The sequence below is a fragment of the Taeniopygia guttata genome, chromosome 3, assembly GCF_048771995.1.
Source record: "Taeniopygia guttata chromosome 3, bTaeGut7.mat, whole genome shotgun sequence".
Taxonomy (NCBI): domain Eukaryota; kingdom Metazoa; phylum Chordata; class Aves; order Passeriformes; family Estrildidae; genus Taeniopygia; species Taeniopygia guttata.
Genome location: NC_133027.1, coordinates 677,253 through 691,228, shown reverse-complemented (window position 1 = coordinate 691,228; position 13,976 = coordinate 677,253). Strand labels below are relative to the sequence as shown.

At 57.4% G+C, this 13,976-nt stretch overlaps 2 protein-coding genes across 6 annotated transcripts in view; both read left to right on the top strand.

The window, feature by feature from the left end:
- The window catches only part of ASXL2 (ASXL transcriptional regulator 2), a 63,621-nt gene extending 60,118 nt beyond the window's left edge, over positions 1-3,503 (top strand). Inside the window, exon 12 of the mRNA XM_072926211.1 lies at positions 1,210-3,503. Coding sequence (XP_072782312.1) covers positions 1,210-3,258 — 2,049 coding nt within the window. The 3' untranslated portion in view covers positions 3,259-3,503. The remainder of the gene's footprint in view (positions 1-1,209) is intronic.
- Positions 3,504-11,616: 8,113 nt separating this feature from the next.
- The window catches only part of DTNB (dystrobrevin beta), a 131,743-nt gene continuing 129,383 nt past the window's right edge, over positions 11,617-13,976 (top strand). For 4 of the 5 annotated variants that reach the window (XM_072926207.1, XM_072926206.1, XM_072926205.1 and 1 more), the window contains exons 1-2: positions 11,618-11,760; positions 12,272-12,351. The gene's annotated coding sequence lies outside the window, so the exon portion shown is untranslated. Of the gene's footprint in view, positions 11,761-12,271; positions 12,352-13,976 lie in introns of all 5 variants that reach the window. The other variant, XM_072926209.1, reaches the window with a different exon arrangement.

Below are 13,976 nucleotides of genomic sequence, written 5' to 3'. Positions count from 1 at the left end.
TCACCTGGGAGAGGAAGGAGGGATCGGCCCCTGCTGGGATGGGCACGGGGAGGCAGCAGGACAGAAACTCTCCAGGTTTGGCAGGCCCTGGTTTTGGGAGCCAGGTCAGCAGCAGGCAGCTCCAGGCCCTTAGGCAGAAGCTGAATTCCTGTATTCCTGTGTGTCCCAGGAATTCTGCTCCCCTCTTCACATCCTTCTCTACTGAAAGGCTGCAAACTCAACACATCCTTCTGTACTGAAAGGCTGCAAACTCAAAACTTTAAAAGCAGCTCATTGTTCTCACCGTGTTAATAAGAACAGCACCAAGGCAGGAAAGCATCAATGAAACTCAGTGACAGTTTCACATGGGGAAACTGTTCATAAAAGAGGTCTGGAATGCATGCAGGAACGAGGGCTGGCCTGCCAGGGCAATAAAGGTGGGATTTAATTCAACAGCAGAGCAAATCGAAGGTCATTGTGAATAGTTTCCCTTGCAAAGCAGGGGAAAATGGGGACAGATATGTCCCCAAGATGTGTCATCCCCCAAAAATGAGGTGGTGAAATGCTTGATCAGAGCTCAGTGGGATCCAATGAGGATTTTATGGATATTGAAAATAAATGTAACCCCAAATGAACTCCCTGAGATCTCTGCAGGGGAACATCACCAGGCTCAGCACAGGTCTCAGCATATATGTTGGGAAAGCAAACATGGGGAAAGTCAGCTGGGACATTGGGGAAAATGTTTTAGAAGGAAAGAGTAAATCATTGGCATTTTTTTTCTAGCTCAGGGGATTATTATGGCTTTGTAGAAAGGCACTGAGGAGAGAAATGATGGGTGAGCAGGAGGGAGGAGCAAGGCTGAGTCCAGCAGGATGGTGACATCTTTCAAAGGACATCTGAATACAAAATTAGATCTGAAATTACATCTCAATAACGTTGAACAGTGGAACAGGGGCTGACAGGGCAGGGGCTGGATCAGCCCTTCAGGGAGGGAGCCTGGGGGCCCTGGGCTGACATGAGGGATGAGCGGGGTTTGCAGCACCCCAAAACTGCCCGGGAGGCACGCGAGGGTCGGACAGGCCTCTTGTCTCAAGGCAGGGGTAGGAGGGGTTTCTCCAAAGGGATTTCTCCAGGCCCACCACCAGTTCTCTGAGAGGAAAGTGCAACCACAACCCCGTGGGTCGGGTGTTGCCCGTGTCTCAGCTGTGCTTTTCTCCCGCTCTCTTGCAGATTCCCGTGTCCAGAATCTCGCCGATGCCATTTCCTGCGGGCCAGGTCTCTCCCAGGGCACGCTTCCCCCTGTCCCTCAGCAGTCCGGGCAGGACAGGGGCCAGGACCTTGGCCGACATCAAGGCCAGAGCCCAGCAGGCCAAGGCTCAGAGGGCAGCGGCCGCCGCCGCCGCCGCCTCGGCCGGGGGAGCCGTGCCGGGGCCCGGCCCGGGCGGGGGGAGACCCCCGGGCAGGGGGGGAGATGGGAGAGACCCCAGCGGAGCCCCCCAAGCTGCAGCTGGAGCAAAGGCACTGGAACTGGCAGGAGCTGGAAGCGGGGGAGGTTCGAGAAGGTTTCCTCCCCACTCGCAGGTGGAGAGCCAGGCGGAGCCGGGAGCTGCTCGCCATCCTCCTGGAGCACAGCTACAGCCGGCGGCCCCCGCGGCTGCCCCGGCGCTAGGGAACGGTGTGGGGGCCACCCCCGGCACCCCCAGCGGGGACCGGGCGGGGATGGCCCCTCCTGCCCCGGCCCGCGGGGCTCCGGGCCCCGGGAACGCGCCCGGCTGCGGCAGCAGAACCCCGGGAGCCTCGGCGGGGAGCGGCTGTGACCTTCCCAAAGGCAAATCCCCTTCCCCTCTGCTGTCCCCACGGCCACCCACGGGCCACGGGGGCCAGGCTGGAGCTGTGGGCGCTCCTGTCCCACCCTCCAGCAGCTCCTCTGGAGCACCCAGCCTTAAATCTGCTCCTGGTGGGGCCCTGCCCCGAGCGAGCTCCAGCATTCCTGCCAACAACCCTTTGGTCACCCAGCTGCTCCAGGGCAAGAGCGTCCCTCTGGAGCAGATCCTGCCCAAGCCGCTGACCAAAGCAGAATTGAAAACTGTCCCCGTGGCTCCTCAGGAGGAGAAGGGGGCGGCAGCTCCCGGCGCCGAGGCGGGGGACAGGTCGAGTTTGCCCCCGCAGCAGCTCGGGAAGATCTTCTGCCAGAACAGGCCTCTGCCTCACATTCCAAGGACCTTCCAAGGAAAGGACGCCGGTCCTGAGCCGCACCAGGGCCACGAGGCGCTGAGCAAATCCACCCAGGAGCAGATCCTGCAGACTCTCATCAAGAGGGTGCAGAGGCAGAATCTGCCGCCCGTCCTTCAGCCCTCGCAGCTGAACCTCCCGCACTCAGGTTTGCCGGTGGAAAACGGCTCCACCAGCCAGAGATTCATGCTGGGCTTCACGGGCAGGAGGACGTCCAAGCCTGCCATGTCCGGGCACTACCTGCTCAACGTCTCCACCTACGGCCGCGGCTCGGAGAGTTTGAGGAGAAGCTTTTTGCTGAACCCCGAGCCCCGCCTGGGGCTGAGCGGCCCCGCCGAGGGCACGGGCAGCCCGGGCAGCAGCAGCAGCGAGGAGAACGCGGATGACGAGAGCTCCGGGGATGAACGGGAGCAGGTTGGCACCAAAGAGGAGCCGGGGCACGGGGAGAAGGAGCAGAGCTCACGGAGCACCGGCCCTGCAGGCCCTGGGCTGAAGGCCGAGGTGGCATCGGCAGCCAAGGAGAAGGTGGCGGCGCTGGACGGCGCGGCGCTGGCCCGGGACCTGCTGCAGGCAGCACAGGAGCAGATGGCCCAGGCCATGAGGGGCAAGGGGCACAGCGGCAGGGAGCATTTCGGGACCCCCACGCCATCCCCAGACCCAGCACAGCCCCCGCTGCTGCCTGCCCCGCTCCCCCCGAAGCTCCTGGGGCCCAGCTACAGCGGCACCATCAACGTCTCCACCTCGCCCGACGTGGGCCAGGCCTCGCTGGTGACCGAGTGCAGCCAGCTGGGCAGCTCCATGGGCAACGTCATGTCCTTCTCCGTGACCGTCACCACCATCCCCGCCGGGCAGGCCGTGAGCTCCGGCGGCCACGGGCAGAGCCTCCCGGTGCCGGCGTTCGCCGAGGACGGCGGCATGGAGGACGCCCCTTCCAAATGCTACTGCAGGTTGAAAGCCATGATCATGTGCAAGGGCTGCGGCGCCTTCTGCCACGACGACTGCATCGGCCCCTCCAAGCTCTGCGTCTCCTGCCTGGTGGTGCGGTAACGGGGGCGGCAGCGGGGAGCGCCTTGGCAAAAATCTTGGGAAGAAACAGGAATTTTACTGCCTTGCACAAGAGACACGTTACCGAATCAGGAATACGGAGTTCGAGTCCTTCTTTCATTGACGAAAGAGCACCTTCTTGTACAGGGAGTCGAAACCGCGTTCATTGTGACAAGAGTTTGCACTTAAGGAATTATGTAAATATGCCACATTATTTTGGTCAAAGATATTTTTTCAGTCTTTTAGGAGATAGCGTTTGACTTGTACTGCAGTTCCAGTAAGCCCAGCCTGCTCTGAGCACATTGCTGAGCTCTGCTCTCCCCAGGGGGATCCAGCCCATAGCCCATGGTTGGTGTTCTCCTGGCAGAGGGAACGGGATCATCCCAGTCTGGGCTCCGGGATAATCCCAGCTCCCTGGGCTGGCAGGAATCTGCTCCTGGGCATTCCCAGGGCTGGCAGGAATCTGCTCCCTGGGCATTCCCAGAGCTGGCTGGAATCTGCTCCCTGGGCTGGCAGGAATCTGCTCCCTGGGCATTCCCAGGGCTGGCAGGAATTGCTCTCTGGGCATTCCCAGAATTGCCAGGAATTCTGCTCCTGGGCATTCCCAGAATTGGCAGGAATCTGCTCCCTGGGCATTCCCAGAACTGGCAGGAATCTGCTCCCTGGGCATTCCCAGGGCTGGCAGGAATTGCTCTCTGGGCATTCCCAGAATTGCCAGGAATTCTGCTCCTGGGCATTCCCAGAATTGGCAGGAATTGCTCTCCCTGGGCATTCCCAGAACTGGCAGGAATCTGCTCCCTGGGCATTCCCAGGGCTGGCAGGAATCTGCTCCCTGGGCATTCCCAGGGCTGCCAGGAATCTGCTCCCTGGGCATTCCCAGAACTGGCAGGAATCTGCTCTCTGGGCATTCCCAGAACTGGCAGGAATCTGCTCCCTGGGCATTCCCAGGGCTGGCAGGAATTGCTCTCTGGGCATTCCCAGGGTTGGCAGGAATCTGCTCTCTGGGCATTCCCAGGGCTGGCAGGAATTGTGATCCTGGGCATTCCCAGAACTGGCAGGAATCTGCTCCCTGGGCATTCCCAGGGCTGGCAGGAATTGCTCTCTGGGCATTCCCAGGGTTGGCAGGAATTGCTCTCCTGGGCATTCCCAGGGCTGGCAGGAATTGTGATCCTGGGCATTCCCAGAATTGGCAGGAATTGCTCTCCTGGGCATTCCCAGAGCTGGCAGGAATTGCTCTCCTGGGCATTCCCAGAGCTGCTCAGGAATCTGCTCCCTGGGCATTCCCAGAACTGGCAGGAATCTGCTCCCTGGGCATTCCCAGAACTGGCAGGAATCTGCTCTCTGGGCATTCCCAGAACTGGCAGGAATCTGCTCCCTGGGCATTCCCAGGGCTGGAGCTGCCATCCCATGGGGCAGAGCCAGCTGCTCTCGGGACACAGGGGCAGGTGGGAAGCGTTTTGTTATCCAAACACCCCCATGGTCAGACGTCTCCAGATTCTATCCAAGATTTTGTATTTCCTGGGTGAGGGAAAGGCACTTGAGTGTCTGCCTGGGCCTTGTTGGTGGCTCTTTGTGTTTGAAATACCAAATTGGGCTGGGCTCAGCTCAGCTGAGGAGGGGTGCTGGGGCAGCCCCAGAGCTGACTGGGGACACTGGTGGCTCCCTGTCAGTTCCTGCCTTCCTTCACTTGCACTGAAGGAGCTGGAAGCACAGAGGCCCCGTGTGCCCGGGAGCTGAGGGAGCACGAGCCACCCGAGGGCTGTTCTTGCTGCATCCTGGTCAGGGAACAGAGCTGTGTATGTTTTTGATGGAAAAGCACTGAATTCACTTTTAATCCAAAGGCCTTTTTAAGCTGAAGCAATATTCCCACAGCAGTGGGGCAGCTGAGTGGTGCACGGGGTCCTCAGCCTTCCCTTCCCCTCTCCTTCGTACTACTGCTCCCCTCCCCTCCTCCCCGGGAGCCCAGCGCTGGTGCTGAGGAGCAGAAATAATTCCTGGGGGATTTTCCAAGCAACAAGAGGTGCCCCAGGCTGCCAGAGCTCCAGGAGCTTTGGACAACACTCTCAGGCACAGGGTGGGATTGTTGGGGTGTCCTGGCAGGGTCAGGAGTTGGACTGGATGATCCCTGTGGGTCTGTTCCAGGCCAGGATATTCCATGAGTCTGTGATTTAGTCGGTGATGACAAAAAAAGGGAGTTGCAGCCTTGATCCTGTGGCAGCAGGAGCATTTCTCTCCCTGCTGGGGAGTGCAGCTGCCTCTGGAGCAGCAAGAGCTGCAGCACCCCCTGCTCTGGGTTCTGCCATCTGAAATGTCCTGCAGAGCAGAGACCCCCACATCGCTGCTCAGGCATCCCCCGCTGAGGAGGATTTAGGGATTAAACATTGACTCGATTTTTTGAATCTAAAAACTTGCACAAAATTGTCCCCAAGAGCACCTCCCACCCCTGGCCTGTGCCAGTTCCTGCCCCTTCCCACTGCCAGCTCTTGCTTGGGAAGAGGAAATCTGCATTTCTGTAAAGCTGGGGAGGGAGGCAGCGTGGGCTGGTTTGGAGCTGAGAGCAGAGCTGTCCCCTCCTCCCTCAGGCCTCACTGGGACAGGAGGGAAGGTCCTTCCCATCATCCTGGACACTTCCACTGCTGGCTGGGACAGCCTGGGCGAGGCTGCTGTGCAGCTGAGAGTCCTCAGAGGAGAGCAGGAGGTTTCTCTGCACACTTGGTCACTTCTGGTCTCTCCTTGGCTCCTCTCAGGCTGCTCCTCCAGCTGCTGGGAGGAGGAAGCAGAGGATGAGGAGGGAGCTGTGACCCTGAGCACTCAACAGGCGTTCAGCTGCGGCTGGAAAGGCTCTTGCAGAGCTCCCCTGGCACCTCCAGCGCCATCCCCTCCTGGTGTGGCTCCATCTGGTTCCTCCTGGTGGGTTTTGCTGGGCCGGGCTGGGTTTGCTGTGTCTGTTCCCTGGCAGCGCGGGGCAGTGCCCGTGGAACATGCCCATCCGGCCGTGCCATCCCAGGAGGGGCTGGCTGGTGGCCCTGGTGGGACACTGGGTGACCCTGGGTGGGACACTGGGTGCCCCTGAGCGTGGAGGTGGCCCAGGTGGCGTTGGCCAGGTGGGATTGTGCTGGTGGCTCGGGAGTTTCCACTTGTCAGTGCCTTAGTTCCGTGTCACGGATCAGCGCTTAGCTCGGGCTGCTGTCCTGGTGTTTCTTTTGGAGGAATTGATTCTCTCAGTGCCCATCTGAGGTCTGAGCACGCTCTCCCCAGGGCTGAGCAGAGTGTGAGGAGGTTGTTTGGGGTGATGGGCTGGGTGTAACCATCCCTGGAATGGGGACAAAGCCCTGGAATTTCACGCTGCTGCAGTTGGGAGTGGGATGATGCCTTCAGAAGGGGGAATCCTGTGCAGTTCCTGCGGTGGGACCAGCCTGTCCCGCTGCTGAGGCTCCTCCCCACCGACATAAATCCACCTCCACACGGGATTTATAATAAAGGGATGTCATGACCAAGTTCAAACCATTCGATTTTGGTCCCCCAGGAATGATTCAGTGGCGCTGCCGGGAACGGGGTACCAAAAATCCGGGATTTCCAAAGCTGATGTCAGAGTGTTTGTGGCAGGGAAAGGAACCTGAGGAGGGAGGAGGTTTCAGTTCCCTTTTCAGGACACAGAACTGGAATTGGAGCCTGACCAGCGCTCACTTCCCAGCCCCAAACCCCACGGCCAGGCTGTGGCACGAGTTCGGGTTCTGAGCCAGGTGGGCAGCGAGGGAAGGAATTCGGTGTGGGATTGTGGAATTTTAACTTTCCCTCCGGGAATTTCCAGGAAGGAGGAGGTTCCAAGCAGTTGCACTGGTTGGGGAGTTGGATTGGGGTTTTTTTTGGTGTTTTTTTTTTTTAATTTGGTTGCACAAAACAGCTGCTGGAGCAGCAGTTCCTGGTCAGGTTGTTACTGGGAGGGATCCGAGGGGACAGGGGGCAGGGACAGGGACAGGGGACAGGGGACAGGGACAGGGAACAGGGACAGGGACCGGGACAAGGGGAAAGGGGACAGGGGACCAGGGACAAGGGACACGGGAAAGGGAACCGGGGAAAGGGGACAGGGGACAGGGGGAAAGGGGACCAGGACAGGGGACAGGGACAGGGGACAGGGACAGGGACAGGGGACAGGGACAGGGGACAGGGGACAGGGGACAGGGGAAAGGGACAGGGACAGGGACAGGGGACAGGGGACAGGGGACAGGGACAGGGACAGGGACAGGGGAAAGGGGACAGGGGGCAGGGACAGGGACAGGGAAAGGGGACAGGGACAGGGGACAGGGGACAGGGACAGGGACAGGGACAGGGGACCGGAGCTGGAGCGGCCCCCGGTGGTTTTTGATGCTTACGTTTGCTGTACGTGCAGAGCGAGTCGGAGAGCTTACAGTAATATATTTTAAATAATATATATTTTAGTATCTGCAAAGAGCGGGCAAAGGAGGGTTCTGAGTGGTGACAGGGTACCGGGGCAGTTCCTCGGCCAGGCCAGCGGGGTTTTACTGCAGCACAACTGAAATGTTCTGTTCCTGACATTAATGCAATAAAAACGGGAATTCTCACAAAGAAGCAATCCAATACTGTTTCCCAGAGGCTTTTCCTGTGTGGACAACAGGCCTGTAAACATAGTTCCAAAAATCCTAAACCTTTGTCTTTTGCCTTTATAAAAGGGACTTCGATTGGGCTTGAGGGTCTGTACAGCAAAATCGAGGTGACACCATTTGAAAATGTATTTTTACACAAATAATATAGAAAAAAAATCATATTTTACATAAGAATTTTAAGTATTTGAAATATGTGTATATATATACTGTATGTACTTCGTATATGCTTTATTTTACATTTTCAATGTATTAAAAAGTATTTGAGCTGGTTGGATCTGAGATGTAATAGTGTTTAAAACCACAAAAAGGAGGGAAAGGAGCCTGGGGGAGAGCGGGTGGGAGCTCTGCAGGGAAGCACAAGGCCAGAGCGAATTTTTGGGGAAGGCTGTGGCAGTTTGAGAGCCATAAATCTTCTGTTTTCCTGGGATAATCCAGGAGCTAGGGTGGATCCTCCCCACAAGGAGCGGTGAACCCCAAATGACATTTATTCCATCGAATTCAGTGAGTGTTCCTGGAATCCTGAGTGTAACCCAGAGCTCCCCCGGTGTGTGCAGAGAAGGAAATGTGAGGAAAATTCATCCACAAACATCAGAGTTTATGTCCAAAAAGGACACAGAGGAATCCTTTTACTTTATTCAAACACAGGGAGAGGCCATGGGACATTCCCCTGGGGTGTCTCCAATTTTTGGGGGACACAGCCTCCTTTTTATCCCAATTTCCAGGCTGCATTTCTCTTCTCTCTTTCCCCATTGCAGAAGTACTTGAGAGGTACAGAGTTCCCAATATGCCTGATACCAGAGATTTCTCTCTAATCTATAACTCTCTCTTTTAATTTTTAATTCTTACAGAATTGAGGGTTTCCCCCCGTTGTTTCTTTCATCTTGCAACATCCAGTTTCATTTATCAGCAAACCTAAAGCTTTTTTTTTTTTTTAATTTATTTATTTATTTGCTTTTACAAATATCTTTTTCCATTCATCAATCAGTGGAATCCTTCCCATTGTAATTTTTTAAAATATATATCTATATGTGTATAAATTTCCACCTTAGTGTCTCAGCAGATCCAGGACTGCTCCCAACAGCTCATTCCCAACCTGGCACTGGAATATCTGTGCCCTCAGGACATGGCACCAGAGAAAATCCTTCCCTGTGGCTCATGTTCTCCCATGGATTCTGTTCCTCTTCCTGCCACAATTCCCTCTTTGGTAAAATCAGCAGCACTGAGGAATGTGCAAGAGCTTGGGATTGCTTTTCCCTGAATACATTAAAAGTATCAGCAATTCTGTATTTTAAGAATGGAAGTAGGAATAATCCACCTCAGCCCTCAGGTGGCATCTTGGCGGCATCACTAGACTTTAATTTATTCTCCTTTTTAATCCGTGTGACTAATTAATGGCTCCATCTCGTTGTTAAGCAAGTAAAACTCTTTTTTTTCTAGCCAGGCTGAATTCCCCTGGGATCCCTGGGAAGAAGGAGGATGGGAACAGCCCTCAGAGGAGGGGGAAGCTGAACTCCCGGAGTCATGGAGCAGTAACTGAAGCCGTGGCACCATCTGGTGTTTTTGCAGGTTGCAGCACTTCTCCTGCAGCCCAAGGCACACGGCTTTTCCCAGTGCTGCTTTGGCTGCTGCTGCCTTGCGGGTGGAAATGCAGCCAGCAGGAATCACCTCCCTCACTTGCTCCCACTGCCACCCGTGGGCTTGTCCGGAATTCCGGGACAAATTCGGAATTCTGAGCACCGTCATTGGCACAGGCAGCTCGGAATGAGCAGCATTTTCCCCTCTCCTTTCCATTTCCCTGGCAAAGCATTCCCTCCCACTCGGGCAAGCCGGGAGCGGTGCCCATGGAAAGCTGTTCTCCTCAGGGATGGTCACCCTGGTGGTGCCAGCAGGGCGAGCAGTGACATCCCCATGGAAAGCTGTTCTCCTCAGGGATGGTCACAGCTGGTGGTGCCAGCAAGGCGAGCAGTGACATCCCCATGGAAAGCTGTTCTCCTCAGGGATGGTCACCCTGGTGGTGCCAGCAAGGCGAGCAGTGACATCCCCATGGAAAGCTGTTCTCCTCAGGGATGGTCACGCCATGGAGCAGGGGACGCTGTCACTGGAAACATGGCTGCAGAGATGTGGGACATGGCAGGAGCTGTGGCAGCCTCCCCTGGCACAGGGAACACTCCTGCAGGGGCACAGTCCGTACAAACCTGAGCTGCCCTCCCATAGAAACAGCGATCCATGGAATGGGTTGGGTTGGAAGGGACCTCAGAGCCACCCAGTGCCACCCCTGCCGTGGCAGGGACACCTCCACTGTTCCAGGGTGTCCCAATGTCCAACCTGGCCTTGGGCACTGCCAGGGATCCAGGGTGGGCACCCTGTGCCAGGGCCTGCCCACCCTGCCAGGGAACAATTCCCAATTCCCAATCTCCCACCCAGCCCTGCCCTCTGGCACTGGGAGCCATTCCCTGGGTCCTGTCCCTCCATCCTTGTCCCCAGTCCCCCCCCAGCTCTCCCAGCCCGGCTCCATGGCAGAGGAGCTCCAGCCCTGGGAACTGAGGGGATGGAGCTGAGCAATGGCCGTGGCTCGGTGCTGAGGGGATGGTCACTCATAGCTGTGAGGGGACTGTTCTGAAGGATGGCTGCCGTTCATAGCTGTGAGGGACGGCCATGGCTGACACGGTGCTGAGTTATGAGGGGACAGCCATGGCTGGCACGGTGCTGAGGGACGGCTGTGAGGGGAGCCATGGCTGGCACGGTGCTGAGGGATGGCTGTGAGGGGACAGCCATGGCTGGCACGGTGCTGAGGGATGTCTGTGAGGGGACAGCCATGACTGGCACGGTGCTGAGGGATGGTGCTGAGGGAAGCCATGGCTGGCACGGTGCTGAGGGATGGCTGTGAGGGGACAGCCATGGCTGGCACGGTGCTGACTGAGGGGACAGCCATGGCTGGCACGGTGCTGAGGGATGGCTGTGAGGGGACAGCCATGGCTGTCATGGTGCTGAGGGATGGCTGTGAGGGGACAGCCATGGCTGGCACGGTGCTGAGGGATGTCTGTGAGGGGAGCCATGGCTGGCACGGTGCTGAGGGATGGCTGTGAGGGGACAGCCATGGCTGGCACGGTGCTGAGGGATGGTGCTGAGGGATGGCTGTGAGGGGACAGCCATTGCTGACAGGTACTGAGGGATGGCTGTGAGGGGAGCCATGGCTGGCACGGTGCTGAGGGATGTCTGTGAGGGGAGCCATGGCTGGCACGGTGCTGAGGGATGACTGTGAGGGGACAGCCATGACTGGCACGGTGCTGAGGGATGGTGCTGATAGGACAGCCATGACTGGCACGGTGCTGAGGGATGGCTGTGAGGGGACAGCCATGGCTGGCACGGTGCTGAGGGATGGCTGTGAGGGTACCCATATCTGACAGGTACTGAGGGATGGCTGTGAGGGGACCCATGTCTGACAGGTACTGAGGGATGGCTGTGAGGGTACCCGTGGCTGACGGAGCCCCCAGCCCCGTCCCCGCCATCGCTCCGCCCGCCGCGCTCCCCTCAGGGCGGGCCGGGGGCGGGGCCGCCCCCTCGGCCGCTCGCGCTGCGCCTGCGCAGTTCCGCCGCCCCCCGGGGTGAGCGCCGCGCGGCGCGCGCGCGCTGCGGCGGGGGCGGGAGCGCGCCGGGCGGCGCTGGCCGCCGATTGGCTGAAGGGCGCGAGAAGGCGGGGCCGGCCGGGCGCGGATTGGCGGGGGGCCGCGCGCCCCCGGCGGAGGCGGGCCCTGATTGGCCGGGGCGCCGCGCGGCGGCGGCCGGGACCGTTGGAGCGCGGCGGCGGCGGCTGAGGCGGCTGAGGCGGCCCGGCCGGCCCCGGAGCCCGAGAGCCGCGGCTGCCCCGGCACCGGCTCAGGTACGGGGGACAGCGCGGGGCCGCCGGGCCCGGCCGGGGGAGAGCCCAGCGGGGCCCGGGTCACCGCGCTGGGGGGGCAGCCGCTGGTTTGGCCGTGCCGCGGTGTTCCTCCCGGCCGCGGAACAGCCGCTGGCAAGGAGCCGGGATGTGCAGGATCCATTGCTGTGGGGTTAACAGGAGAGCCGGGATGTGCAGGCTGCATTGCTCTGAGGTTAACGGCAGAGCTGGGGTGTGCAGGCTGCATTGCTCTGGGGTTAACGGGATAACCGGGATGTGCAGGCTGCATTGCTCTGGGGTTAACGGGATAACCGGGATGTGCAGGCTGCACTGATTTGGAATTAACAGCAGAGCCGGGATGTGCAGGCTGCACTGATTTGGGGTTCACGGGAGCAGCAGCCAGGGCAGAAGCAGCACCCTGAGGGGCTGTGAAATGAGGCAGTGTAATTTTTCTGGAGAAAACTGCTGCTTTCTTGCAGGAAAAGCTCACTCGGTGTTATTCGCCTCTCCTTAGGTTGTCGTGTAAATGTCTGAAGGAGGAAGTGAGCCCAGGAAAGTGGAAGTTGCCCTGAGAGACTTCTCAGTGTGATTCAGGTAATGGGATCTGTTGGGATTGACTGTGGTGTAGACCTCAAAATCTTGTGTTTTTTAAGTTCAGTTGCCTGTTTCTGACACCAAACTGGTACTGGCATTTTTCACTTATGACAAACTGGCGTTGTGAAGCAGTGACTTCTGCATTTTCAGTGATGTGTTAGACATGTGCAAATATGAAATAATGTAAAAAGATGGAATCCTCTGTTTAAAATTCCTCCAGAACTGTGTTTGTTGTGCAGCACATCCCTCGTCCGGGGAAGGTGAATCACAGAATTACGGAATGCTCTGGGTGGGAAAGAGCTTTAAACAGCACTGAATTCCATCTCTCTGCCATGGCAGGGACATCTTCCACCATCCCAGGGTGCTCCAAGCCCCAGCCTTGGGCACTGCCAGGGTTCCAGGGGTGGCACTGGCTGAGCTTTAAGGCCCCTTCCCAGTCAAACCAGTCAGTCCCAAGGGAGCAGCTCCCAGGCTGGGCTGCCAGAGTTGGCTCCTGACAGTTCCAGAATGCTGTATTTAAGGGACACATCATCCAGGACCTCCTGGGAGCTCCGTGGGACACCCTGATTGTTCCCTGCAGTTCCTGTGGTGCTGAATGCAGCAGCCCTGCCAGCATTGTCCCAGACTCCCTGGGTTTGGAGCAGGCTGGGCTTTTTGGAGCAGTAAGTGGCTTTGTTCGTTGGCTGTGCTGCAGCTGATGCACTCAGGCCTGGATTATCCAGGACCCCAGAGCAATACATCTTTTGGGGAGTGCTGGGTGGTGGAGGGGACGTAGGAAGGAGCCATAATGCAAGGAAAAAGGGCTTTTGCAGCAACAGAACAACATCACTTCTCCAGCAGTTCAATCACCTCTCACGCAGCCCAGGTGAAGGGGGAGTGAGGGTGCTCAGTCCTGGGCAGCCCTGCGTGGGTGTTCTCAGTTCTGTTCTGAGTTTGGAACCCTTTAAACCAGAGTGGGTGTTCTGAGTTGTGCAACTCTTTAAACCAGAGTGGATGTTCTCAGTTCTGTTCTGAGTTCTTTAAACCAAGGTTGATGTTCTGAGTTAGGAGCCCTTTAAACCAAGGTGGATGTTCCAGTTAGGAGCCCTTTAACCAAGGTGGATGTTCTGAATTTTGCAGCCCTTTAAACCAGGGGGGATGTTCCAGTTAGGAGCCCTTTAATCAAGGTGGATGTTCTGAATTTTGCAGCCCTTTAAACCAGGGGGGATGTTCTCAGTTCTGTTCTGAGTTTGGAACCCTTTAAACCAGGGTGGATGTTCTCAGTTCTGTTCTGAGTTTGGAACCCTTTAAACCAGGGTGGATGTTCTGAGTTCTGTTCTGAGTTAGGAACCCTTTAAACTCGGGTGGATGTTCTGAGTTCTGTTCTGAGTTAGGAGCCCTTTAAACCCGGGTGGATATTCTCAGTTCTGTTCTGAGTTTGGAACCCTTTAAACCAGGGTGAATGTTTTCAGTTCTGTTCTCAGTTAGGAGCCCTTTAAACCCGGGTGGATGTTCTCAGTTCTCAGTTTGGAGCCCTTTAAACCAGGGGGGATATTCTCAGTTCTGTTCTGAGTTAAGAACCCTTTAAACCAGGGTGGATGTTCTCAGTTCTGTTCTCAGTTAGGAACCCTTTAAACCAGGGGGGA